The sequence below is a fragment of the Ostrinia nubilalis genome, chromosome 29 (assembly GCF_963855985.1).
Source record: "Ostrinia nubilalis chromosome 29, ilOstNubi1.1, whole genome shotgun sequence".
In the NCBI taxonomy this organism is placed as follows: domain Eukaryota; kingdom Metazoa; phylum Arthropoda; class Insecta; order Lepidoptera; family Crambidae; genus Ostrinia; species Ostrinia nubilalis.
The window spans coordinates 2,577,198-2,602,616 of record NC_087116.1 but is presented as its reverse complement, the minus strand read 5'-3'; the positions used below and the strand labels follow the sequence as shown (position 1 = coordinate 2,602,616).

The 25,419-nt window shown below is 42.1% G+C and overlaps 1 protein-coding gene across 1 annotated transcript; it reads left to right on the top strand.

The window, feature by feature from the left end:
* The first annotated feature begins 622 nt into the window (after positions 1–622).
* Positions 623–13,359, top strand: LOC135085603 (IQ and AAA domain-containing protein 1-like). Its single transcript, XM_063980377.1, has 14 exons — positions 623–661; positions 811–959; positions 1,382–1,532; positions 2,095–2,262; positions 2,844–3,001; positions 4,078–4,228; positions 4,692–4,801; positions 5,306–5,469; positions 6,434–6,582; positions 9,481–9,580; positions 11,087–11,210; positions 11,592–11,711; positions 12,734–12,812; positions 13,231–13,359. The coding sequence occupies exons 1-14, from the start codon at positions 623–625 to the stop codon at positions 13,357–13,359; spliced, it is 1,791 nt and encodes a 596-aa protein (XP_063836447.1).
* Positions 13,360–25,419: the final 12,060 nt, after the last annotated feature.

Sequence of the window (25,419 nt, the reverse complement as noted above, 5' to 3'; positions counted from 1 at the left end):
CGTTGTGGATTAAAAAAAAACCATTTCCTACTTAGGGTTATTTTAAAAACCGACTTTACTTTAGGTAACAAATGTTTCTGAAATCACACGGGATATCAAGATACTACTGATCACGTTGAGTCTTCTTGTGTTCTTCGTATTACTTTCTTTTCAGGGAGTTTATGAAGGTAAAGAGACAGCGAGTGGTGGACACAAGAAAGGATATGATGCTGGGACTCATCCCTAACCCTTGGGCGGATTCTTTGCACTTTGAAACGGAGAACAATAAAGTAATAATAACTTTATTTTGTAATAAATAAAGAATCCCACCAAATCCCATCGTTGCGGGACAAACTTGACTCTCACTGGTTGGGTTTCTATCGGCGGTCAAGCTGTAGATCTTGGCTACACAGGAGTGCCAGCGGTGGGAACGAGAGGTGGGAATACTCCCGTAATCACACTAAAAAGTATTCATGTAAAGTGTTGTCAAGATACCCGTATGGTCCGCATTGTGAAAAAGTTTTTAGAACGCATGTAGAGCCAAGTTCTAACTTTGCACCTGAGTGAAATTAATATGTGACACGGCCAGTACTTACAATCCGGTCGAGTTTACTGCGTACCTGGCTGCCGTGACGTCATATCGATGCTCTGGTACGGACGGGGCGAACGCGGGAAGGTGCGGGTGAGTGCGAAGGAAAGAGTCGCAATCCAGCCAGGTGCGCAGTTAAATTGTTTTGTATCAGTAGATATTGGATTGTGGGGGGGGGGGGGGCGTCAGTAGATAGGTACGTAGATACTATTTTTAAAAGATTTTTCCCCTTTTCAACCTAGATCTACGAAAGACGACGCAAAACAAGAACGAAACTACAAGGGATATTCCTAAAGGAGCTGGAGAAAGAGAAGATCCGACTGCTGGTGTTCAAGAAAGAGAACCAGATCGATGACATCACGGAACAAGTCAGGGTCTGGTTTAGAGAATGGTATGTACCATAAAGTAGAGACAGAGAAGTAGAGCATTTAAAAATATTAAACCTAAGTATCGGGTCACATAGCCCGTAGAGCTGATGGCTGCTGGGGCAGAAAAGTTCTCGAGTAGTGGAAGACTTAGAGCGCTTTCGAATTAGGGCGTTAGAAGCACGACAGCAGCGCGGCAGCAGCGTTTTTACAATGTGAAGGCATAAATTCGCTGTCACATAGCATGGAATTTTCGGCAGCGCGTCTGTCGCGCGTTTATCGCGAAGCTAAATGTGAAAGCGGTCTAATTCCAGCATATTCTGTCGAATGCGACGTCATTTGGCTGAAACGATTCACGATCCTCAATTATGAGGGATCGGCTGAAAAGAGAGATACAGAAATGCAGAGAGATAGTGAAAACAGAGATAAAAACAGTCATTATTTCCAGGTACTACGGATACGGATTCTTCCCGGAGTTCCCTTATGACGTAGAAGGGGGCACCATGATGGTCATCAGAGGCGACTACCCGACCATCCAGGAGAAGAAGGATGAAGATGAGAAGTACTTAGCTGCTACCAAGGGGAAGACGAAAGAAATGGTTTGAAAGAACTCTTGATAAGGTCCATTTTTACTATCCCCTCACGCACTAAAAGATAGGGTTTTATAATTCTGATGTCACACATTACATTTGTCTATAGCATCGTAGCTTTCAAACGAATATAAAACCAACGGATTTATACCAATTTCGATAGTATTTCTCTTTGGAGAGCGATTTCATCGAGGCCATCTCGTAGCTATAGTTTGGATTAATCGATTCAGCTGCATGCTGCATTAGCTTTTTTAATTACGAATGAGGGGAAAGTGAGCATGTTTCACAGGTCTAATTTACTTAGAAAGGTGAGCAGCCTGAGACGGAGCCCCGTGGTAAGTTCGGGAAGCTCACGTCCGAAATACCGCAATTTCTCAAGACAAAAGTCTGACCAGTATATGTTGTGATGACACAGAATGGAAACGTGGTCGCTTACTTACTAGGCCTCAAAGAAGGCTCAAGGTCACCTAAAGGGCGAAACAAATAAAATACCCAATATACAAATCCCCTTCATTGAACCTTTAGAATTACTTAATTCTTCTTTGACGCTCTCTGTATTATACTTCTTCAGCTAAAACAAGAGAAGCAGCAGGCGAAAGCAGACGCTCTGATGAGAGCCGAGATGGCGAAAGAAGCGGCGAAGAAGGAAGCAGAACAGCTGTTGAAGTTGCGATGTAATCCCATGTCTGATCCTGGATATGAAGTCAAGACATCAGAGCTGAAAGGGAGCTTGCTTGAGGTGAGTTCGTTCGTTAATCATCATCATTTCAGCCATAGGACGTCCACTGCTGAACATAGGCCTACCCCGATGACTTCCACATTGCCCGGTTGGTAGCGGCCTGCATCCAGCGTCTATCATTCGTTCATTTCAGCCAAACGACGTCGACGAGGTAAAGATGAAGAATTATTATGGATCTAGCGCAAAACTAGGTCATTGTGTCAGGCATGGGAGCAGCACCGAAGGGTGTTATTGTGACGATATTAATAAGATTTCCAATGTGCTTCAGATTTGCTTGCTCTGTCATAATAATATGTCAATGTCACTCTTCACCCATATATCTGACTGGCATTGACTAGCACTGACTTTAGTTATACGCTAGATCTAATAGCAATTTATGTCTTCAATACTAAGAGATGTGCAACGGCTGAGGGTGAACATTGAACTATCAGCGTCTAGCGAGATACAACTGATGTTTTTTGCCACGAAACTACCTAGTTACCTACTTAGTTCATTTATCAGTCTTTATTTATTGTCTTTTATATTTTCTTTTGTGCCAAATAAAGTTTTTCAATTCTATTCACACTTGCACCACCTTCCAGGCCTTCCAAAACTACCGCGCGGCCTGGTCCATCTACGACAGGTTTCCACCAGAGACGTGTGCTGACGTGGTCTACGGGTACATCCACGGGCTGCTGACGGAAGAACTGATGTGTCAGTTACATAAGGACGCCAGGAAATACGTGGATGAGCTCATGAGGTATGTGGCGTTTGGTTCAGATGAAGGCTAGCCCATGTGACAGTTTAGCTTTCCCTCGAGACAAACTTGACCTTCACTGGTTGGGTTATTGGCGGTCAAGGTGTGGATCCTGGCTACACAGACAGGAGTTGCAGCGGTGGGATACAGTAGTGGGAATATTCTCGTAGCTGTGCCCATGGCAAATTGTTTTCTAGACCTTTATTTTGGAACATACTCGTATTATGAGTTAAGGGATACAGTATCCCTTTTAAGAGTATCCCGGATACTCCTAAGGCCTCAGCCTCGAACTTAGCGGGCAGCGGGGCGGCGGCGGCGGCGGCGCGGGAGCGGCAGGATCTTATGCGTAAAATCAAATAGACCGGTTCTTGAAAACAGCGGCGCGGCAGCGGGCAACGAGCGGGCAGCGGCGAGGGAGCGGGCAACGAGCGGGCAGCGCACTCCTTCTTTTGCCCACAATAAATCGAGCGTTAGGAATAAATTTGAATCGAAATAAAATTGTCGCCGTTGTTCAGACATTTCGTTTGCGAATAAAAACAAATATCTCGACAACACAACCCCGAACACAACACTTCGCCGCTAAAGCGCCGCGCGAGCTGCCCGCTTGTTTCGAGAACGGGTCTGCGTTGCCCGCCCCGCTCCCGCGCCGCCGCCGCTCCCGCCCCGCTGCCCGCTAAGTTCGAGGCTGAGGCCTAAAAGTTCTTAATTATAATTGCCTCGCTCTATATTACATGGTTTCATATTATATCAATATGTGGATTACGTAGTGGGATGTGTTACCAGTACCACATAAATAATACATAAGTCTAGTAGATAAGTTAATTTCTATAACACATTTGTTTGTAATTCCTAAAATAAATAAATAAATAAATTAAGTAAAAAGCATGTGCAAGCTCAAGCTCAATATAAAAACCGGATGGTCCAGTGAAGGTTGTGATACCTCTGCACATAAAATTAGCAAAACCTGGACTCTTTTGGCGATGTGGAAGTCATTGGGGGAGGCCTATGTTCAGCAGTGGACGTCCTGTGGCTGAAATGATGATGATGATTATAGGCTAAGATTTTTTAACACTTTTCAGGATAGACCTAAAGCTGCTGATCAAGGCGCAGCAAATAATGTACAAAGAGGTGGGCTGGAAGTTTCCTAAGATGAGGACCAGGCCTAAGCCTAAGAAGCCTTCGGTGCCCAAGCCCTTGGTCGTGGATAACGCACTGCTGAAAGAGTTTGAGGTAGGTCTTCTATTGTTGGAGCTGTACCGCCTCTTGGTAACCAGAATATTGCTGTCTCTTTTCCATCACTGCAATTTGTTGGTTTAGAGACCAAGCTTCAAGTTTCCATTAACATCTCATAACTTTTTTTTTATTCACAACGAGGAAGCTCTTGGCTTGTATCTCACCTGTTGGTAAGTGATGATCACTGTGTATCATCTGTACACTCACCACTTCAATACCAAGGCCATGGAATTATTCGCCTTAGGTGGCGACGAGTACTTATAGTGGAAATTGAGAGAAACTACTACCCTTTTTCTATTTAAAATGTGGGGTTTATAGGTGCGGCAAGTCTGGCCAAATAATGTAATGTCACCCACCATACTTTTTACATCGACCTATGACTTTGCTCCTTCGGTATTCGAACAAACTCGTTTTGGAGTGAGGACCTTATTGCTTAAGAAACTATTTGTTTCCTTTCCAGGAGGTGTTCGACCTAGGCATCATCAGCAAGCCAACAGCCAAGATGAAGGATGTGTACGGTGACACCAACTATGCTGCCTACGACCTCAATATACGGGACCCCAATGCAACGTAAGTTTTCGAGGAGTTTTAGGAGCCTTTTTTTAGCCTATAATTATCTCCTCTAGTGGTTAGAGTTACATAGTTGGACTATATAGTACAGGGTTTGATTCGCAGGACTCACAAATTGTAAGTGACAAAATAGCCCAAGGTATCAGCATTAGAGTGTCCATTTGAAAGGTATAGGTCTATCGCTTGACTCAGCCAGTGCCTGAGGTATGAGAGCGGCACGGGAAGTTTTTGTAACGTCAAAATTAAATGTCAGCGAGACTTCAGATCTAATTCAGGTTTATATTATCTTCTGTCACGTCACAAAAGTAAACTTCGCTCCTCCCGTGCCGCCCCCATACCGCAGGCACTGACTGACCTTCAACTAGTTAGGAATCTTACGGAACTGGTCCATTGTGGTGGACCTCCTCTCAGCACAAGCAAATTCTTAGCTATTCCACTACTGGAATACCACATATTCAGTATAGTTCGTCTAGTTTCGATCTTCACTTCTTTTCCTCTTCCCAGATTCCCCCCACCAGGATACGGGGATATAAAGAACCGCGTCACCCTCTCCTGCATCTACGGGATCGGGATGGACCCTGGCGCGACCAGGAACAAAGCCGTCATGCTGATGGGACCCCCCAGGAATGGGAAGAGCTTCCTGGTTGATGTGGTGGCTGGAGAATTGAGTAAGTGTTCATTAATATACAACTATAGTCTGGTCTGCGAGCACGTAGAATTTTGTCCAATGACCCCAAGCTATCCATCCTTATCGCTCGCGCGCAATTATGTTGCTGTCGCGCTTGCACACTCACTTGAGTTTCTTCGCCACTTCTCAGCACCAACCCATATGTTGTCCCGAAGTGGTGGTAGGGCAAGCTATATTTGGGACGTGTATAAGTGCCCTGGAAAGGGCCTATGTAGGTACTTCTTCTTCTTCTTTTCGTGTCGACAACAAACCTACACAGTGTCAGCCCAAAACTCCGCCACAAGAGTGGTACTGAATAAACTATTTGAATTTACTAAATCAAAACTAAGGCAAGATTTTCACAGCACCGATCATTGTGGAATTCTTTATCATTTCCCTTCAAGATCATCGGTCCATCTATTGGGAGGTTTACCATTACTACGTCTTCCGACCCGTGGTCGCCACTCGGTAACTTTTCGTTTCAGCCAAATGACATCCACTACTAGACAAAGGCCTCCCCCAAGGATTTTCAAAACGACCGGTCCTGTGCTGCCCGCATCCAAGTACTTCCCGTGACCTTCACCAGATCGTCGGTCCACCTAGTTAGGGGACCTGCCCACACTACGTCTTCTAGGCCGTGGTTATAGTGATCGATATAGTTTGCAGAATTGCTAAAACCAAGTGGCATGTAGGCGGGGCAGATAGCTCGTGGAGCTGATCGTTTCATCCACGAAGACGCGCCCCACTAATTTTTGGTCTCGATCGCGCGGGGTGCGGGGAGTTTGATCCGAGCAATCCGAGCGTCATTGTTGTAGTGTACACTCATGGATAATAATTTAGCGTGTACTTATTAGCATGGATTATAACACTCAAATATTAGCGGAAGAATGGTGGGGCGCGTCTTCGTGGATGAAACGATCTATAAGACAAAGTACCTACCATCATCTTAAATACTTTCTTCACAGATGCTGTGAAGATCGACATCACTCCAGAGGTGTTCAGCGCTGTCCTGGAGAAGCCAGCCAAGGTCCTGACCCAAGTCTTTCAAGTTGCGAAGGTGTTCCAGCCTGCTGTCATTTACATGAGGAATGTGGAAAGAGTTTTCGCTAAAAAGGTGAGTTTACCCTCATATTGCTGGAGATTTTATATTATAACGTGATAATTTTGATTCTCAAAATAAGTTTCGTGCAACCATTTCTCATACAAGTTCACTTTACGACACGTTCACAAGGGCGCTGTTGTAGTTTTCGTACTAAATCTTTTGATGGCGATTCGAATACGCAAACGATTCGAACTCGAAAGTTTTTCGTGCTAGTGGTACTGAGCTCTATTCAACGCTGTGCGTTCGATTTGCTGCTTCACTTATGCAAGCATCGTTGTGCCTAAAACACGGGAGCGGCACGTGAGTGTGTTTTTGTGACGTCATAGTGAAACGTCAGCGAGACTTCAGATCTCCTTCAGATTTGTATGCTCTGTCACGTCATAATATGTCAATGTCACCCCTCCCCTGCCGCTACCATGCCTCAGGCACTGATTGAGTTAAACGCTATCGTTAGTTTCAGCCGAAAGACGTCCACTGCTGGACAAAGGCCTCCCCCAAGGATTTCCACAAAGACCGGTCCTGCGCCGCTCTCATCCAGGCACCTCCCGCGACCTTCACCAGATCGTCGGTTCACCTAGAGGGAGGCCTGCCCACGCTACGTCCGGCTCGTGGTCGCCACTCAAGAACTTTCCTGCCCCAGCGGCCATCAGCTCTACGAGCTATGTGCCCCGCCCACTGACTGCCACTTGATTTTAGCGATTCTGCGGGCTATGTCACTCCCTCTGGTTCTCCTACGGATCTCCTCATTTCTGATTCTATCACGCAGGGAACCGTTATAGCTGTATGGTTGCAAACATTACTGTATCTGGATGTTTCTAGCAACATGTTCCGACCCGTTTTCTTTCCAAATCCTCCATTCATCATCATCATCATCATCTCAGCCATAGGACGTTCACTGCTGAACATAGGCTTTTCCCAATGCTTTCCATGCTGCCGGATTGGTAGCGGCCTGCCTCCTCTGGTAAATTAGAGAGTCGTAGAGTCGTGCTCCTGCAGTGGAGACTAAATCACCTGATGATGATGAGAGAGATTTAATACAGTTGGGTTACAAATAATGGGATAAATAATCAAGTTGCAGTGATGACGAGAGGTGGGTTCATGACGTCATAGGCACCGCCCTCAAAACGGCACTAATGTAACTAGCACTTTAAGTGATGATAATTGTGTCTAACAAATTGTATTATAATGTCTAGCATTCAACTCAGTCAGTGCCTGAAGTATGGGAGCGGCACGGGAGGGTGACATTGACGTATTATGACGTGACAAAGCTTAAAATTCTGAAGGAGATCTGAAGTCTCTCTGACGATTGACGTAAGGATGTTATGGATATTATGTAGTTTCGGTAAAGGATACGGTTACGGATATAGGAATAATATTATACCGGTTTCGGTTACGGATATTTTTTTATTTCGGATATCCGAAAGTTTCGGTTACGGTTACGGATATCTGTGCTTTAGAATGCAATTTGCAATAGTTATCCAACACGGTTCATTCATGGCCGCACATTTTACATCGAATAAAAAGTAAATAAAAAATGATACTAGATGGCATTATAAAGGTAAATCAGGCTTTTATGCCTTTACTTATAAAGCTATACAAAAAACAATTTAAACCTACATCCGAAACTATCCGAAACTTTTGAATTGGTTACGGTTTCGGGTATTTTTTTATTTCAGATATCCGAAAGTTTCGGTTACGGTTACGAATATCCATAACATCCCTGATTTGACGTTCCAAAAACACCCTCCCGTGTCGCTCCCATACGTCAGGCACTGACTTTGTCAATCGCTAAACCTATGAGTGATGATGAAGCGCCAAACAAATTAATTTTAACTCCAAAAATAGTCGTATCATCTAAGTGTGTTGACTTTTCCAATATTTGTCGTAAGTATTAACTATAATAACATTATTAAGGTTTGAGTCTCAACCTTGTGGAGGTGTCACGTGTGTTTTTTTAATAGGCTAAGAGCTAGTGAACGCCAGACCTACGTCATTTATAAAAGCTGAAAGTTTGTCACCGTATGCTCCCAATATAGGTTAGAATGTTTGTGCATCATGAAGTTTGAGTCATCGTGTCTTTGGCAGCTACCTACCCTAAAAAGATTGTCTGGCAAGGAATTGGAACTGTCAAAACTGTCTGACTGATGAGGAAACAACTTCTAATTATTGCCCACATTGCCCACGACAACCCAAAGTTGATGATGCATCAACATTCTTACCTATATTGGGAGCATACGCTGACAAACTTTCAGCTTTTATAAAATGACGCAGGTCTGGCGTTCTAGCTCTTAGTCTATAAGAAATGATAATATTATTAAAATATAGTGTTGCGAGACACAAATATTTGTACGTTTATTTAGATTGCCAAATTTCAGTTATTTAGACCATGATTACGTCGTGGTAACATTTAATTTGCGATGTGAATTGGGAAAATACCAAATTGTTGGAATATAAGTTGCATTTTTGACTACTTATTTCTAACCACTAGCTTTCTGCCTGCGCTTCGCTCACGTGGATGGAACACAATCCCTAGTTTCTCCATAATACAAACTTTGAACCCTTTCATCCCTATAAGGGGTGAATTTTGGAAAACACTTAGCGGATGCCGGAGCGATTTGAAATAATTATGTTGGTAGATCATTTAATCGGTGACAGTTGCCTTTGTAGGTAACACATAACTTTCTATTGCAGAATTAAATTACTAATACTGGTGGTAGGCTCTTTAACCTAAATACGAGTATGCTTGTGTTACATGTGGTTTCACCACAATAGTCCAGCGACGTCGGGGTTTAAACCAGCGATCCTCGGGTCACGAATCGGCCACTCCTATACCGCATCTATTGTCACCAAAATTATTGTCTTCTTTCTTTCCGTCATAAAATGCCTAAATCACATCGATATCCTTTGTAGGTGCCACCAGAAGATAAATACCTGAATGCAAAAGTATATAAAGCAGCTTTGACGAAGTTGCTAAAGACCATGCTGATCGAAGATAAAATCATTTTTATAGGTGAGTTCTTTCATAACCGGCATAGCGGAGAAGTAATTATTTCCACCAAAATGGAACGGAACGGAGATATTCGGAGACTTATTTTTCTGAGCTCATGAGGACTTGCGCGAAAGACACTTGAGCGAATCCATATACCCTAAGCGCGAACGATATTTTTGGGTTAAAGAATTCTCATTATTTTATCGACTCATCGCCCATGACGTAATCGCTGTTCAAAGTGACGTATTTTGAATGGTATCGCCGCACATCTCCCTCCACTCTATTCATTGAAGCTGAGTGGAGACGAGAACGTAGATAACGAAATTCCATTGGTGTGCAATGTGGGGAGTGTAGGCCAAACCCTCCATTTGCCTCTGGTAAATTAGAAAGGGTGGTCCTCATGCAGTTACTTCTGGTAAATTAGAGAGGGTCATCCTCCGCTTTTGGTGGAAACCTTTGCTATGGAGGGAAGTCAAGTAACCGCCTCTGTGGTCTAGTGGTAAGACCACCTGCTTCAGACACAGAGGTCCCGGGTTCGATTCCCAGTGGGGGCAGATTTTTCTGTTCGGTTTGGTTGGTGGTAGGGCTTGTTCTAAGTCCGCCTGGCTAGCTACCACCATCTTACCTAAGTCTGTCGCCATAACAACAAAGTTAACAGCATTGTTGTGTTCCGGCAGTTAGAGGTAAGATAGCCAGTTCCTCCGTGGTTGAGGATTCCGAGTGAAGCTCGCTTCGACCTTCGGCCTGATCATCACTTACCATCAGGTGAGATTCAGGCTAAGAGCTTCCTCGTTGTGGATAAAAAAAAAAAAAAAAAAAAGTCGAACCTTAACTTCGAACTCCTATGTTCTCCTGAATAATTTCGTTGCGGATCCAATGACAGTTTAACTTTCCCCCGGGACAAACTTGACCTTCACTGGTTGGGTTGTAGGCGGTCAAGCTGTAGATCCTGGCACAGGAATTGCAGCGGTGGGAACGAGAGGTGGGAATAGTCCCGTGTATCTACTGCATATTTTGTACACGCTCTGTAAGCGATTTAGCTCTGCATGTTTAGACGACAGAACTAATATTATTTGAACGCTACAGAGAACTTTAGTTTTTCTTTCCAAAATGGAGCAAGACTTTTGCTTACCATAGCTTCTCTATCCATTATAGCTGTTCGTTTCAGCCGAAAGACGTTCACTGCTGGACAAAGGCCTCCCCCGAAGATTTCCACAAAGACCGGTCCTGCGCCGCTCGCATCCAGGCACCTCCCGCGACCCCCACCAGATCGTCGGTCCACCTAGTGGGAGGCCTGCCCACGCTACGTCTTCCGGCTCGTGGTCGCCACTCAAGAACTTTCCTGCCCCAGTGGCTATCAGCTCTACGAGCTATGTGCCCCACCCACTGCCACTTGATTTTAACGATTCTGCGGGCTATGTCAGTCCCTCTGGTTCTCCTACGGATCTCCTCATTTCTGATTCGATCACGCAGGGAACCATTATAGCTGTATGGTTGGCAATCATTACTGTATCTGGATATTTTTAGCAACATGTTCCGACCCGTTCTCGGCACAGCCTAAGCCGTTGGTTTCCCTGTTTGACGAGGTGATCTTGGTGCCTAGAACTGACTATGGAACTGTCCAGAGATTCTTCTATGAGAAACTACAAAGGTATGTTGACTAAATAATAGTATACCAGCGGCCGCCCGCGACTTCATACGTGTGGATCCCGTTTTACCCCCTTAGGGGTTGAATTTTGCAAAATACCGTCTTAGTGAGCACCTACGTTCTAAAATGAACCCCCATGCAAATTACAAGTGCTAGGAGTCTCAAATTTTGCAAAATTCAACCCCTGGGGGTGTAAAATGGGGTCCACGCGCACTAAGTCGCGGGCGGCCGCTAGTCATAAATAAATGCCACCAAAACCAGAAATTTATTGCTGATGTTTTACTAAGAGGGTCCATAAAATTGTGCTTGATTTCTTAAGGGGTTTGTTGACAAAAGGTTAGGAAAAGCTGCCTAGACCACAGGTCGTGTTTTCTCTCGTTCTAGCATCAGAAGCATGCCTCGCGACTACTGCGTGCAGGCTTTGGCGCAGCTGATGCAAGGGTACGGATTCGGGATCATCACGGAGCTGTATGATAAGATCATGAACCCCCTGAGGATTGTCAGGTACTTGAATAACCTCTGGATTTTGTATTGACTGAATTGCATCACTTTAACCGTAAGTATAATTTTAACTGATGCTTTTGTTTGGAGTTTGGAAGACTTTCAACGTATAGAAAGTTAGATAGTGCAACCCAGGGTAAGCCTTTAGATTCAGGGGTGCGATGGTGAGGGACCTCCTCGTGGTGCACCCTGGGCAACGTCCGCGTGGTCTGTTCACGCGGGCGGCTAACTTCTCACCTGCGCGGCAGGTCTCGTCAACTCGGCGGGCCTGTCGGGCAACCCGTAACCCACAATTGAGTGGGCCGGGGGCCGTCGAGGCATTTGCCCGGGCCACGATGCAGGGGACATCTTTAAAAACCCCCACAGGTGGGGGCTGGCGGAGCGTTTGCCCTGGCCCATTCTTTGGAGGGCCGCTCTCGGTACTTCTCTGATCAGCAGAGCTGATCGAGCAGCGGCATAGAGCAGACCGTAACCCGCTACGGCGGGCCGGGGGTCCTGTTTTACCAGGGCCGCGAGGAGAAAACCTCTATAAAAAACAACTGGAGGAGGGAATTGGGGGTTCCCTCGAAGCCAGAGAGGCTTGCTCGTGAGCGAGCCTCTAGCCTGAGGCGGAGCTGCGGACGAATGTCCAACCAGGACAATAACTCGCGGCTCCGTTTCTTTGGGCTCTGGTGGAAACCGTCGGGTTTTAGTGGGTAGGCCCCGCCTTTAGTAGGTAGGCGGGGAGAGTCCCACATAACACACTGGCCGTCCCCATAGACCAGTGGGTATGCGCAAAGCATTTCCCGACGAAATAATAAAAAAAAAAAAGCCTTTAGATTCAGGTACAAAATCAATTAAATTAGCACTTTACAACGGAGAAGTATTAATAGGAGAGAAAGATAGAGAGGGAGAGAGAGAGAGAATATCAGTTAGGAAGGATCATAACGTTTGACAACAAGATTATGACCTAAACTGTCAATCCCATAATATAAAATATGTCACTAAATTGAGCCCAGATTATAAAATAAATGATTTTTCTACAGGTTGCATATAACTCCGTTATCTCCAGAAGAATTCTTGGAGCCGTTGATTGAAGAGGGAATCGAACCTGTCACTGTGGAGGTAAATACATCCACATAATAACACACAAAGCAATTTTATAGGTACTTCGTACGTTTCAGCCAAATGACGTCCACTGCTGGACAGAGGCCTCCCCCAAGGTTTTCCACAATAAACGGTCCTACGCTGCCCGCATCCAGGCTCTTCCCGTGACCTTTACCTGATAGTCGGTCCACCTAGTAGGAGGCCTGCCCACGCTACGTCTTCCAGCCCGTGGTCACAAAATATAACAGAAGGTAAACTCCATACTAAGCGTGCTCGAACTACGCACACATAGACACCGCTCACGTACGCGTTATCTGGGACTGTCTCGGACGAATGCGAGCACGACTGACGTTCGCTTGAGTCACGCAGCACGCTGCTCACGCGTTTTTGAAATCATTTTGTTTGTGTGAAAATGAGAATTATAATTTATTTTTAGGATTACCAAGAATACGTTGACTTCTTCATAACTAACTCTTACTTGAAGAGAGAGAGGGAAGAGTACGACTTCATCAACAGATACAGGGAAGTGGTTTACAAGAAAATGGCGAAAGAAAAGAAGAAATAAGATTATTATTTGACAAGACATACGTCCATATTAAGTTAACTTACGAGGCGTCACATTTAGACCGATTCTTGTCATGTAATAGCGCAGAATTACACTATGCGCGAAGTTGATCGAATCAGATAGTGTAAACACACAGTTCCAGTTCGTTTCGCCGTGTGTCGGCCATACTTCCGTACTGCTCGCGCTTGTATTCGATTCGATTCGCACATAGTGTAACTGCCCCTTAAAGGTACAGGGACTCGCGACCTCTGGTGACTAACGAAGTCAACTCGCAACAACGTACAATCTCTTTTCAAGCGCTACCACTAGATGGCACTGTGCTGACTTAGTTCACGATGTCATGTATTTTTTCCTAAATTAATAATAACTTTAATGTTTCCGACGTCAGATTGTGCCTTATAACAAGTGTTAGCGACTCGTTAGGCGTGACGTGGCGTACTGACCTCTATAACTGTAATTTTTGTAAAGGGATCCTTAAAAAAGAATTGTAAAAGGATCTCTTAGAAATTATACACAAATACCTAACGCCAGCGATGACGAGGGCAAAATAAGTTCAAAATAGTTTGATACAAGAACACTACTGAAAACTCACGCGGACTTCAGAGAACTTTCTAAAAAGTATAATATTCCTTAATCTACATGAAAAACTGCCTTGTTATTAATATTAATAAGAAATAAAATATGTTACACATTTTTGTTTATGTCGTGTACTCGTACGTTATTTTAATTCTCTAACGCCCGTTTTCACATCATCAATACCTAATTTTTAAGTGACCCCTATGAAAACAAAATTCCTGTTGTGTTACCATAGGGGTCACTTAAAACGGGCATAAGACATTTGCGAATACTTAGTGCCATTTTACTGTGATGCGTGTAGCCCGCGTATAGAAAAAACATTGTTACTAATATTTTAAAGAGGTAAAGTTTGTATAATTGTATATTTGTTCAATTGTAAGGGATAATCTCGGGATCTACTGAACCGATTTTAAAAATCCTTTCACCAATAGAAAGCCACATTATTGCTGAGTTTTATAAAAAAACTGAAAAATTCCTCGCGGACGAAGCCGCGGGCAAAAGCTAGTATGAAATAAAGCATCACAGTAAAAGGCACTTTCGATTACAATTCCACAATTTATTAATTTTGATTATACATAATCTCTTGCGACCTCTCACTACAACGTGAAACTATTGAAAGGCCTCCGCTAGATGGCGTTATGCTTTCTTATTTCACGCTAACATTAGATTTTTTTCAAATTAATAATAACCTTATGGTTTTTGATCTTAGACAGTGCCTTATGAATACTAATTGTACATTCTTATTGCTTATACGTTTAGATAGATACATTTTTGCAAAGAGGTCCTTCTAGGATTGTTGTAAAAGGACCTCTTATAATAAAAAGAAAATAGTGTGTGGAAATACGAATGTAGAACACATAAACTCCCGTATTCTATGAGGTCTCACAGTGTGCGTGGACGCACAGGATGACACAAGAATCGATCACAGGGCTCTATTCAATCTGTGCGTTCGATTTGCTGCTTCACTTAAGTAAGCATCGTTTGTAAATACGTGGTGACAAAACCTGATGATGACAATAATAATAAAATAAATGTGACATACCTCATTATTTATAGTAAAAAAATACCAACCGAATTTAGAACCTCTTTTGTTGAAATCGGTTAAAAAGACAAAAGTTCAGTTTTTTTCGTTAATTGTAGTGTATCTATTAGATAAGTTGTAATATTATTATTAGTGATAATGATGGTGATTTTTTGGCTATGCTTTGTTCGAGCGAAAAGATATTTCAGTAAAGTTAAAAATGTTGTTTTTACAGTATTTTTTAATGTATTACATGTAACATTTAAGTTGAAGTAAGTATTTTTATTTCTTTTTGTTTTTATGGACATTTTCTCTAACGACGAATACATCACACGAAACAATTTGTGCTGCTATGGTGCCACTCGGTCACTCAGGCACCACTTTGGTGCCACCTTGGTACTACATCCTACTGTGTACCGCGTTGGTGCCGCTCTAGTGGCACTGGTGCAATTTTTTATTTATTTTATTTTATTAGGTATACAAAACAGGACAGTACCTCTAGCATGAACAACTTTCGTCTTCGAATCGTTTGCGTATTCGACAAAATTCGATTCTCAACCTTCGAATTAAACGATATTTTGACAATTTTGATTGTCAAAATAAGTTTCGTGCAACCATTCTCATACAGTTCACTTTACGACACGTTCACAAGGGCGTTGTTTTAGTTTTTTAAACGACAACGATTCGAAGTCGAAAGGTTTTCGTGCTTGAGGTGCAGGTGCTAATTTGGTGTCACTTTGGTGCCACTCTGGTACCACTTTGGTGCCTCTTTGATGCCGCGTCGGTGCCACTTTAGTGGCACTGGTAGCATTTTTTATTTATTTTATTAGGTATACAAAGCAGTGGACAGGTGCCACTCTGGTGCCACTTTGGTGCCACTCTGGTGCCACTTTGGTGCCACTTCGGTGCCGCTTAGCGTCCTCACCTCTAATTTGAAGGCGCCCTAAACGTAAACGTTTACATTATGAAATACCAAGGGGTATTGTCTTCGAATGTTTCAAATAACAAGTTATTATAATCGATTCAGTCACAATCGAACTTTTGTGGGGCATTAATCATTCGCCGTGACAGTGAAATTGCAGATTAATATAAACAAAGTAAGTATTAAAATATTTCATTTTTTATGGAAACGGTCCATCATTATTGCTCTGTTTGATTTTTATTTAGACGTGTTTTTTAGAAAAGATTATTAGTAAGTCCCGTTAGCCCCTCCTACTAAGCTAAATATGCTTGTGTCACGAGTGGGCTCACCACAATAGTCGAGCGGCGGCGGGATTCGAACCCGCGTTCCCCGGATCACGAGTCGGCTAGTCCGACACCTTCCCCGTTCGGCTATCGTGGCTTCTAGCCGTGTGGTTTCGTCAGAGTAGAATAGGACTCGCACTCTTCTCGTGGAAGTCATAAGCGACTAAACCATAACAATGCGAACATCAGGCCTCCCCAACCCGTCTGGCCAGCGTGGGGAGTGTAGGCCAGATCCTCCATTCGCCTCTGTTAATGAGAGGGTCGTGCTCCTGCAGTGGAGACTAAATGACCTGAATGATGATGACAACTGTTTCACTGACTAGGTACTTCCCTTTGAAATTGTGTAGCTTTTGAATCTTTAGGAAAACTGACCCACCACATTACTTTTGTAAAACTGACTTTTATCAAGCAAATACTCCTCAAGCATTCTCTTTACAGAACAATGTCTATACCCATTGTGGAAAAGGACAGTGGAAATATCAATTTAGCTTTCAAAAACGACGAAGTTACTGACGACAAGAGAGCTGTCGATTCGGGTGTTGTCAGTTGTGACAAGCATGTGTCAAAAGTGACAGGAGATGAGTCGAAACCAATTGAAGACGAAGAAAACAAAGAAGAAAGGGAGAGCGAATCGAATGAAGTAGACAAAGGTAAGTAGATAGTTGCTTTGGAATGTCTGAAAGGTTTTGGGGATATTTCTACACCAATATTATAAAGGGAACAACATGGAAATCTTTGGGGGAGGCCTATGTTCAACAGTGGACGTCCTGTAGCTGAAATGATGATGATGATGATGATAATAAAGAAGAATCACAATCACACCCACAAGGTGGCCCGACGACCTCATAAAGCTAGCAGGAGGGCGCTGGATGCATCCTGTGCATTATGGAAATCAATGGGAGACCTATGTTCAGTAGTGGAAGTCCTGTGGCTAAAATGATAATGATGATGAATGTTGTTAAATAGTAACACTATAACTATATTTTTTTAATTTGTCAAATATTTAAATCTCACGACAACTACTAGCTATACGATTTGACAGCCGACGCCTTGCGCTACGCGACTCTACGCCCCGCTCTCGGCTGTCGAATCGTATGAAACACCACCCTTACACTACGCCTCGCTGATACAACGCCACGATCACACAACGCCACGCTGACATAAGGCCACGCTCACACAACGCCACGAAAACACACCTCTTGTGAGTTGAATGTAATTTCAGTTCATTTATTCGTTACCCTGATAAACTAATTTGGGAGGTATGGGAGCGGCTCGGGAGGGGTGACATGACATTTATGACGTGACAGAGCAAGTCTGAAGCACATCTGAGTCTCACTGACGTTTGACTTGACCTTCATTGGTTGGGTTTTTATGGCGGTCAAGCTGTAGATCCTGGCTACTCAGGAGTTGCAGTGATGGGAACACAAAAACACCCTCCCGTGCCGCTTCCATACCTACCTCAGGCACTGACTCAAATAAGTTATAGTTCTTGCAACTCATGAAGGCGAGTGAGCTTTACTTGTGTGTACGTGTACATGCACATAACGTTAGTGTCATTTCTGTACGTGTACAATGTACATGCACATAACGTTAGTGTAATTTCTATCAAAACTTTGAAAAACAACTGACAGTGGCGAGCCACGCGCTCACTCGCCTTCGTGAATTGCAACAAATATAAATGTAAACTTTTATTGTATGTACCTAATGTAACATTATACAGAGTGGAAACGATAAGTGATCTCACTTGATTATTTCTGAACTATACCGAAATCGATATCGAAAAACTGGTTACTGATCCTGAAAGTGCTTCACGAGCTCTTTCAAACGGTACCAATAATAATAGGTTACAGAATAAACTGAAACTATCCGAAAATTCAATGTTTTCAGCTTCTATACTAAATGTACGCCAACCACGCATTATTACTTATCGTTTCCACCCTGTATTCTTTCAGTCGAGAAAAGAAAGCAGCTCAGCTCTTACGCGTGTTGTCAAGGAATACAGAAGTGTCACAGCTTAGATGAAAGGTGCGTCAAAATGGTTTGGAAGAGAAACTCTAGCATCGAAGAAGTTGGGTAAGTAAACTCCTTGCAGTAGAAGATAAAATAAGTAGGAAATGTTATAACCATAAAGTTAATATGCCTTCGGAATAGAGCAACAACCACGAGCTTTCAAACGAAACCGATTTTGGTGGTTGTTGCTTTATTCCAAAGGAATGTCATCAGACTTTACCTCATCATCATCATTATCATCATCTCAGCCACAGGACGTCCACTGCTGAACATAGGCCTCCCCTAATGCTTTCCATGTTACCCGGTTGGTAGCGGCCTGCGTCCAACGCTTTCCTGTAACCTTTATGATGTCAAAGACTTTACCTATTCTTGTTTTAATTTCACTCTTTAAGTGTTTACCAAATGGCTATGACGTCACAGCAGCAATAACAGTTTTTATGACAGTAGTTTGAGATCTCATGACGCGAGTTTAATGAGTCATTAAAGACATCTGCAATAATACGACATTGTAAATCAAAAGTATAGTAAAATGCTCAGGTGTTGTTTAAAAAATATACTTAGTTGCTACGGGACCATTCCCACCTCTCGTTCCCTCCGCTGCAACTCCTGTGTAGCCAGGATCTACAGCTTGACCGCCAATAACCCAACCAGTGAAGGTAAAGTTTGTATTTGTTTTGACAATTAGTTCCTGTGCAACTGTAGATACTTTTGTTACCAATGATTGTTCTAAAATTTAGCCAAATGACGTCTACTGCTGAACAAAGACCTCCTCCAAAGATTTTCACAACGAGTCTTGCGCTGCCCCGCATCCAGATACTTCCCGCGACCTTCACCAGATCGTCGGTTCACCTGGTAGGAGACCTGTTCACTCTGCGTCTTCCAGCGCGTGGTCGCCACTCAAGAACTTTTCTGCCCCAACGGCCATCAGCTCTACGAGCAATGTGCCTTTCTCACTGCCACTTGAGTTTAGCAATAATCTGTGGGCTATGTCGGTCACTTTGGTTCTCCTGCGGATCTCTTCATTTCTGATTCGATCACGCAGGGAAACTCCGAGCATAGCACGTTCCATCGCTCTTTGGGTAACCTTGACCCTTCATTTAAGATCTTAGTTACTTATTATTTATTCGATTAAGTACATTGGAGACAATGGAATGCTGTGCTACAACACTATCATCATCATCAGGTCATTTAGTCTCCACTGCAGGAGCACGACCTCTCTAATTTACCAGAGGCAAATGGAGGATTTGTCCCACACTCCCCACGCTGGCCAGACGGGTTGGGGAGGCCTGATGCTCGCATATTTGTCCCTTAGTCGCCTTTACTACATCCACGGGAAGAGTGGAGGTTCTATTCTATTCTATGACTCTGTATCTATAAAAAAAATCGAGGGGTCATTCACTGACTGACTCACTCACTCAGTCATCACGAAATCTCAGAAACTACAAGTGCTAAGAGTCTCAAATTTTGCATGGGGGTTCCTTTTTGAACGTAGGTGCTCACTAAGACGAGCTGGTAAAACTGCATCCACGCATATGAAGTCACCTGTGGCCGCTAGTAATGTATATTTTTTTATGAATACACGCGCGTAATTCTTGTGCTAAAGCTTACAATATTAAGAAAATATTTGCCTTATTTATCAAGAAATCGCACTTTGATACTGAAGAAAAACTAAGATAACCTTAAGATAACTGATAACATTTCTCTTCTATTACTACAAATGTCGAGTTCAATTACTAATACCTATTGTAATAGACTTAATGATAACCTACTCTAATATTAAGACTGTAAGTTTGAATTTACCTTATCAAATCAGTCGCGGTGCAGAGTTAATGTATGTACTGTGGTATCAATTGGTTTAATCTCTACTAATAAGGCATTAAATTACTGGAAATAACTGATAAAGTAACTAGACGTGGGTATAACGCAATTCTGCTCCAACTCAGTTAGGCCCGATTCGACCAAACTTTTATCAGAGGATAACTCCTGGTATAGTCAGTTTCAGTATGGGAAATTATGTCAAAATGTCGAATAACTGACGATTTATTCTGAGATTAATATTTACTCTTGTTTGGTAGAATTTATTTATTTATTTATTTTTTGGGAAACATACAGTTACAATATAATTTAACTTAGGTGCAGTAAAACAACACATAAACCAATTAAGTTTCCACAGTAAAATATACACATATAAAGTTGGGCAAACCATTATGAACATTTTGTTGTGAAAAATCTGGGGGCACGGCAGTGCCCCCACCAAGTCGAGCAAAAAAGCGGCACGGCCGTACCATCCTTTTCTCGAAGCAATTCAGGCCATTTTCGACTGCCTGTAACTTCGTTGTGGATAAAACTAGAAGGCTGAATTTTCATTAGCTATGCAGGCATTGTAAAGACACGGTATATTTAAAATTTCATTCAATTTGAACCAGTAGTTTAAGAATTATAACGGGTCAAAGTTACTTAATTTTGTCACTCACTGACTCACCGATCATCAAAATTCTAAGGCACTTCTAGCAGACCTAGAAGCTTCAAATTTGGAATATAAGTAGTGTTTGGTGTATGAATCAAGGAAAAACTAAAATATTTGGGGGCACGGTAGTGCAACCGCCAAGTCGAGTTCCAGTTTTCTAGATACATAACTGCTGTCTACAAAATACAAAAAGAAATGAGATTTGGGGGCACGGTAGTGCAACCGCCAAGTCGAGTAAAATTTTTCAATTTCGGTCCAGTTTTCTAGATACCTACATAACTGCTGTCTACAAAATACAAAAAGAAATGAGATCCCATCAAAAACAATACTTGTCGAAAAAACCAAGTCTCGCAACTCAGTTGTTCTACGGTAAAAAGTTGTGAGATCCATGTAATACCAAGTCCAGGCCAGGGAATCTTTAACGTTTTACATAAATATATTGACTTGGCCATCGCATGAAAACACGTGTAAATTAAATTATTTAGTGCGATGGCCAAGTCAATATATTTATGTAAAACGTTAAAGATTCCCTGGCCTGGACTTGGTATTACATGGATCTCACAACTTTTTACCGTAGAACAACTGAGTTGCGAGACTTGGTTTTTTTGACAAGTATTGTTTTTGATGGGATATAAATTTACATAAAAAAAGTAAACAAAGTGACAAAAGAAAAATCATCAACTAATTAATAAAGGAGCGAACTGCAAAAATCACCTGACGCTCGCAATTTAGTTGCCACAACAAGACAAATCCCGGATCTGTTTTTTAAACTTACTTAAATTAGACCCAAGTATGTCTAATTCTTGGAATTGTTTGTTGTAGCAACGGCAAGCGCGAGGCAGAAAGGTGTTGAAAGCATAATTAGTCCTACGAAGAATCCAACTTTAGTCGGGCGTCTTAACTCACTTTTGTCCGACTTCAAAATAGAGGACGCTCTTAATAGCTGTATGTTTTTTTTACATTTGTAGTTTCTGAACTCCGATATTTGGAAACCGATTTGAATAGGTAACGTAAAATACTGAAAAAATGAGAAGCGTCTGTTAAAAAAGAAACAAACTTTCAGTAAATCGGAAAATCTCTGCTTACACAACCTGTATCGATCATCATTTAGCACTTTTTGAACAGAACCTTTGTAAAAGGTTTTGTATGTATATTTTTGATCAAACTTGAGCATTAAGGCCTAATGGGATCTGAAATTCTGAAACGGGATTTGAAGACAAAAATCGTCCAAAGTGGAAATAGCCCCTTTCAAAGTTAAACAAAACTTTTCAAAAAATCAATCAAAATCAAAAATATTTATTCAGTTTAGACCACAAGTGGCACTTATGAACGTCAAAATGTAGTAAAAAAGAAAAGGTAGCCCTTATGGGGCACGTTAGGTACATGTCTCCTTATCTTTTGGGCCCTACCAGCGTTTCGAGACAAACATAATGGCAAGTGCTGAGAAGAAACTGTCTTCTGATTCTGTGGCGTTCATGGTCTATTGAATAAAAATAAGAATTTTAATTTCAGAAAAATACACTTTAGTTACATAAGTTTACAAAGTAATCAATGATTTGCAAATTCTTATTGAGATTGATAAATAGAAGGACAAAGAAATTGATGATTATCAAGTATCAAACGTGGCAGGTAAAACTAGTAGATAGCAATGAAAATCCACTTATTATCGCTAAATATTTAATCATCATAACTTATCATGAAGTGTCGCTAATCAGCATTTATTAATTATCTTATTATTCATTTATTAATTAGTGCCGACTGGTTAACGACTTATCAAAACCAGTAATGTATCTACAATGTCAATGATTCATACTATGTGCAATATTTTAAATATTCAATATTCAGTTCAACTAGGTACTGAACTACTAGTTCTGGAGTTTCTGGGGCAGCAATAGCAAGATTCTGGAGTGGAGGCCGCGCCTACCGGAAAACTTAGCTTGAGACGTCCATCCACAAGGTGGCCCGACGACATCATAAAAGTAGCAGGAAGGCACTGGACGCAAGTCGCTCAATTGGTCAAAATGGAAATCATTGGAGAAGGCCTACTTATGTTCAGCAGTGGAAGTCCTCTGGCTGAAATGATGATGATTATGATGATGAACTACTAGTACTACAGTGTGGAGCTGTGTGGTTCCAGTAGAATAAGACCACCTCCACTCTTCCCGTGGATGTCGTAAGCGACGGGTTGTTCGTCAACTCGCACCTGTCAAACTCGCTAGCAGGTGCGAGTTGGGAAATACCGATTTTACCTATTATTTTGTTCGTCAACTCGCACCTCTTCAAAAGTACAGTCAAATAAAACGAATTGAAACTAAAAACTTTCAGTGTATCTATAGCAAATATGAAGTCTCCACTGCAGGAGTACGACTCTCTAATTTACCAGAGGCAAGAGGATTTGTCCTACACTCCCCACGCTGGCCAGACGGGTTGGGGAGGCCTGATGCTCGCATATTTGTCCCTTAGAGTTTGACAGGTGCGAGTTGACGAACAACCCAACAACCCAACCAGTGAAGGTCAAGTTTATCCCGGGGGAATGTTGAACTGTCATTGGACCCGTAACGAAATTAATCAGAACATAGGAGGAATTCGTAGGATATTTTCTATCGTACTAATTACTTCGATATAATCTTTATTACTTTATTATATTTATCATTAAATCAACTTTGATTAGAAACACGTGTGTTCGCATAACCGGTTTACATTGTGTACTTTAGTTATTTATTGCAATTAGAATTCAAATTGAGTCGGTTTTAATCATATTGTTATAAAAAGAGAGAATAGACGGTGAAACGCAACTGCAACGAAACTGCAACTGCTAGTTACTTTTGAGTTGCATCTAAGTTTCTGCCATAGCGTCCGTTGAGAGACCACACATGACGCGACCAGTTTAAAACTTTCAGTTTCAGTTTCATTAATCAGAATCATCAGAAAGTTTCGTTGCAGTTTCATTTCACCGTCTGTTCTGAGTTCTGGGCCTAATGGTTTGATGCATGATTTTTAGTGTAGGCAGTACCTACTCCCACTCAACTTTTGTTTGTCACCTGTCATCTACCTACTTTGCAATGGAAGGAAGTCGAACCTTAACCGTAGTACTTATTATTATTCTGTGCCTTAACTTCGAACTCCTCTTATGTTATTCTGATTAATTTCGTTGCGGGTCCAATGACAGTTTGTGGTTTAACTTTCCCACAGGACAAACTTGGCCTTCACTGGTTGGGTTATTGGCGGTCAAGCTGTAGATCCTGGCTACACAGGAGTTGCAACAGTGGGAACGAGAGGTGGGAATAGTCCCGTACTATAGAAAATTCAACCCCTAAGGGGGTAAAACGGGAACACGCGGACGAAGTCGCGGGCGGCCGCTAGTGACATATAAAAGTAGCTCTAAAAACTTTATTTACACAAACTCATACATAGTAATTAAAGCATTAAATGTTTGTCTTCTTTACGATTATAATGTCATAATATTACATCACTCTATATTTCTAGAACGCTCTTATGGCTCAGTGGTTAGACTTAGACCCTGAGACTCGGAGGTTCTGGATTCAATTCTTGCAAGGAATATAAGAAATGTTTGGATTTTGGTTAGGGATGATGCTGTGTTTTGTAGGGCATGTTCAAATTAAATTATTTGATTTATTTGAAACAAATCAATTTTTCAATCGCGAAAACCCTCATTGAGAAATACAACAAAATGTAGGGTTTTTAAGTACTCGTTTGTTAGCAAGAATTGTTATAACAATTATTCTAATCTAGAATATTCGATAAAACTTGAATGCTAATAAAAACTAGGTAGTGCCTATTTTCTGGCCCAAATCGAATTCGCTTCGCTTAGTCACTGTCTACCAGACCATGATGGCCGTCAAAATCTTATTGACTTTTTAGTTCAATTTTCATTCTGTTTTAAAGGAATCTTTGGGGCTTATTATTCCCACGGAGACGTCCCGTTTTTTGCAGGTTCTTCTTTATGCAGGATCCCGTTTTCTAGTACACGTGTTTTAATATTAACGTTCACACGAACATCCCGTTTGCAGTGTCCCGCGAAAAACCGATCCGTTCGAATTGTAATCCGAATTTTAACCATACATTGTGTGTTCATACAACAGTCCTGTTAGCGGGTTCATGCAAAACTGTATGAGCAGCAATATTTTAAGAAATATAATTGCTTTTCGAACTTATGATAAAATGATGACCGACCTTATAAAGGTAGCAGGAAGGCGCTGGATGCAGGCCGCTACCAACCGGTCATTGTGGATCATTGGGGGAGGCCTATATTCAGCAGTGGACGTCCTGTGGCTGAAATGATGATGATGATGATAAAATGATAAGGTTCTTTTGTATTTTAAATGTCTAGCCAGTTCCATAAAGCTACTACTACATAGGTACAAAGTAACTTTTGCCCTCGGCTTCACCCGCGTGAAATTTTATCTGTCACAGAAAAACCTTAACTCACGCGTCCCTGTTCCAAAAACCGGGATAAAAACTAGCCTATGTCCTTTCCCGGGACTCAAACAATCTCTTTGCCAAATTTAATCAAACTCGTTACTTTCGCAGTTAATAATATGGGGTTCGTTGGCTTCAAGTTTTGGTGACTAATATACTTAAGTAGCCAGTGCCAAATAAAGTATTAAACTCTTTTACAAACATGCTAGTGTCAATATTAATTAGATTCTTATTCCGCCTTATTCGCCTACATAGATAAGGAACGCGTTGATAATGCAGTATGAATAGCATAGTCAGTTCG

Bases quoted from the DNA above. Each gene is read 5' to 3' on its own strand.
- LOC135085603 (XM_063980377.1), top strand. From the start codon at position 623: ATGCTCTGGTACGGACGGGGCGAACGCGGGAAGGTGCGG. The intron at 5,470-6,433 runs GTAAGTGTTCAT...CTTTCTTCACAG, and splicing joins TGTGGTGGCTGGAGAATTGA to ATGCTGTGAAGATCGACATC. The intron at 12,813-13,230 runs GTAAATACATCC...ATTTATTTTTAG, and splicing joins TCGAACCTGTCACTGTGGAG to GATTACCAAGAATACGTTGA.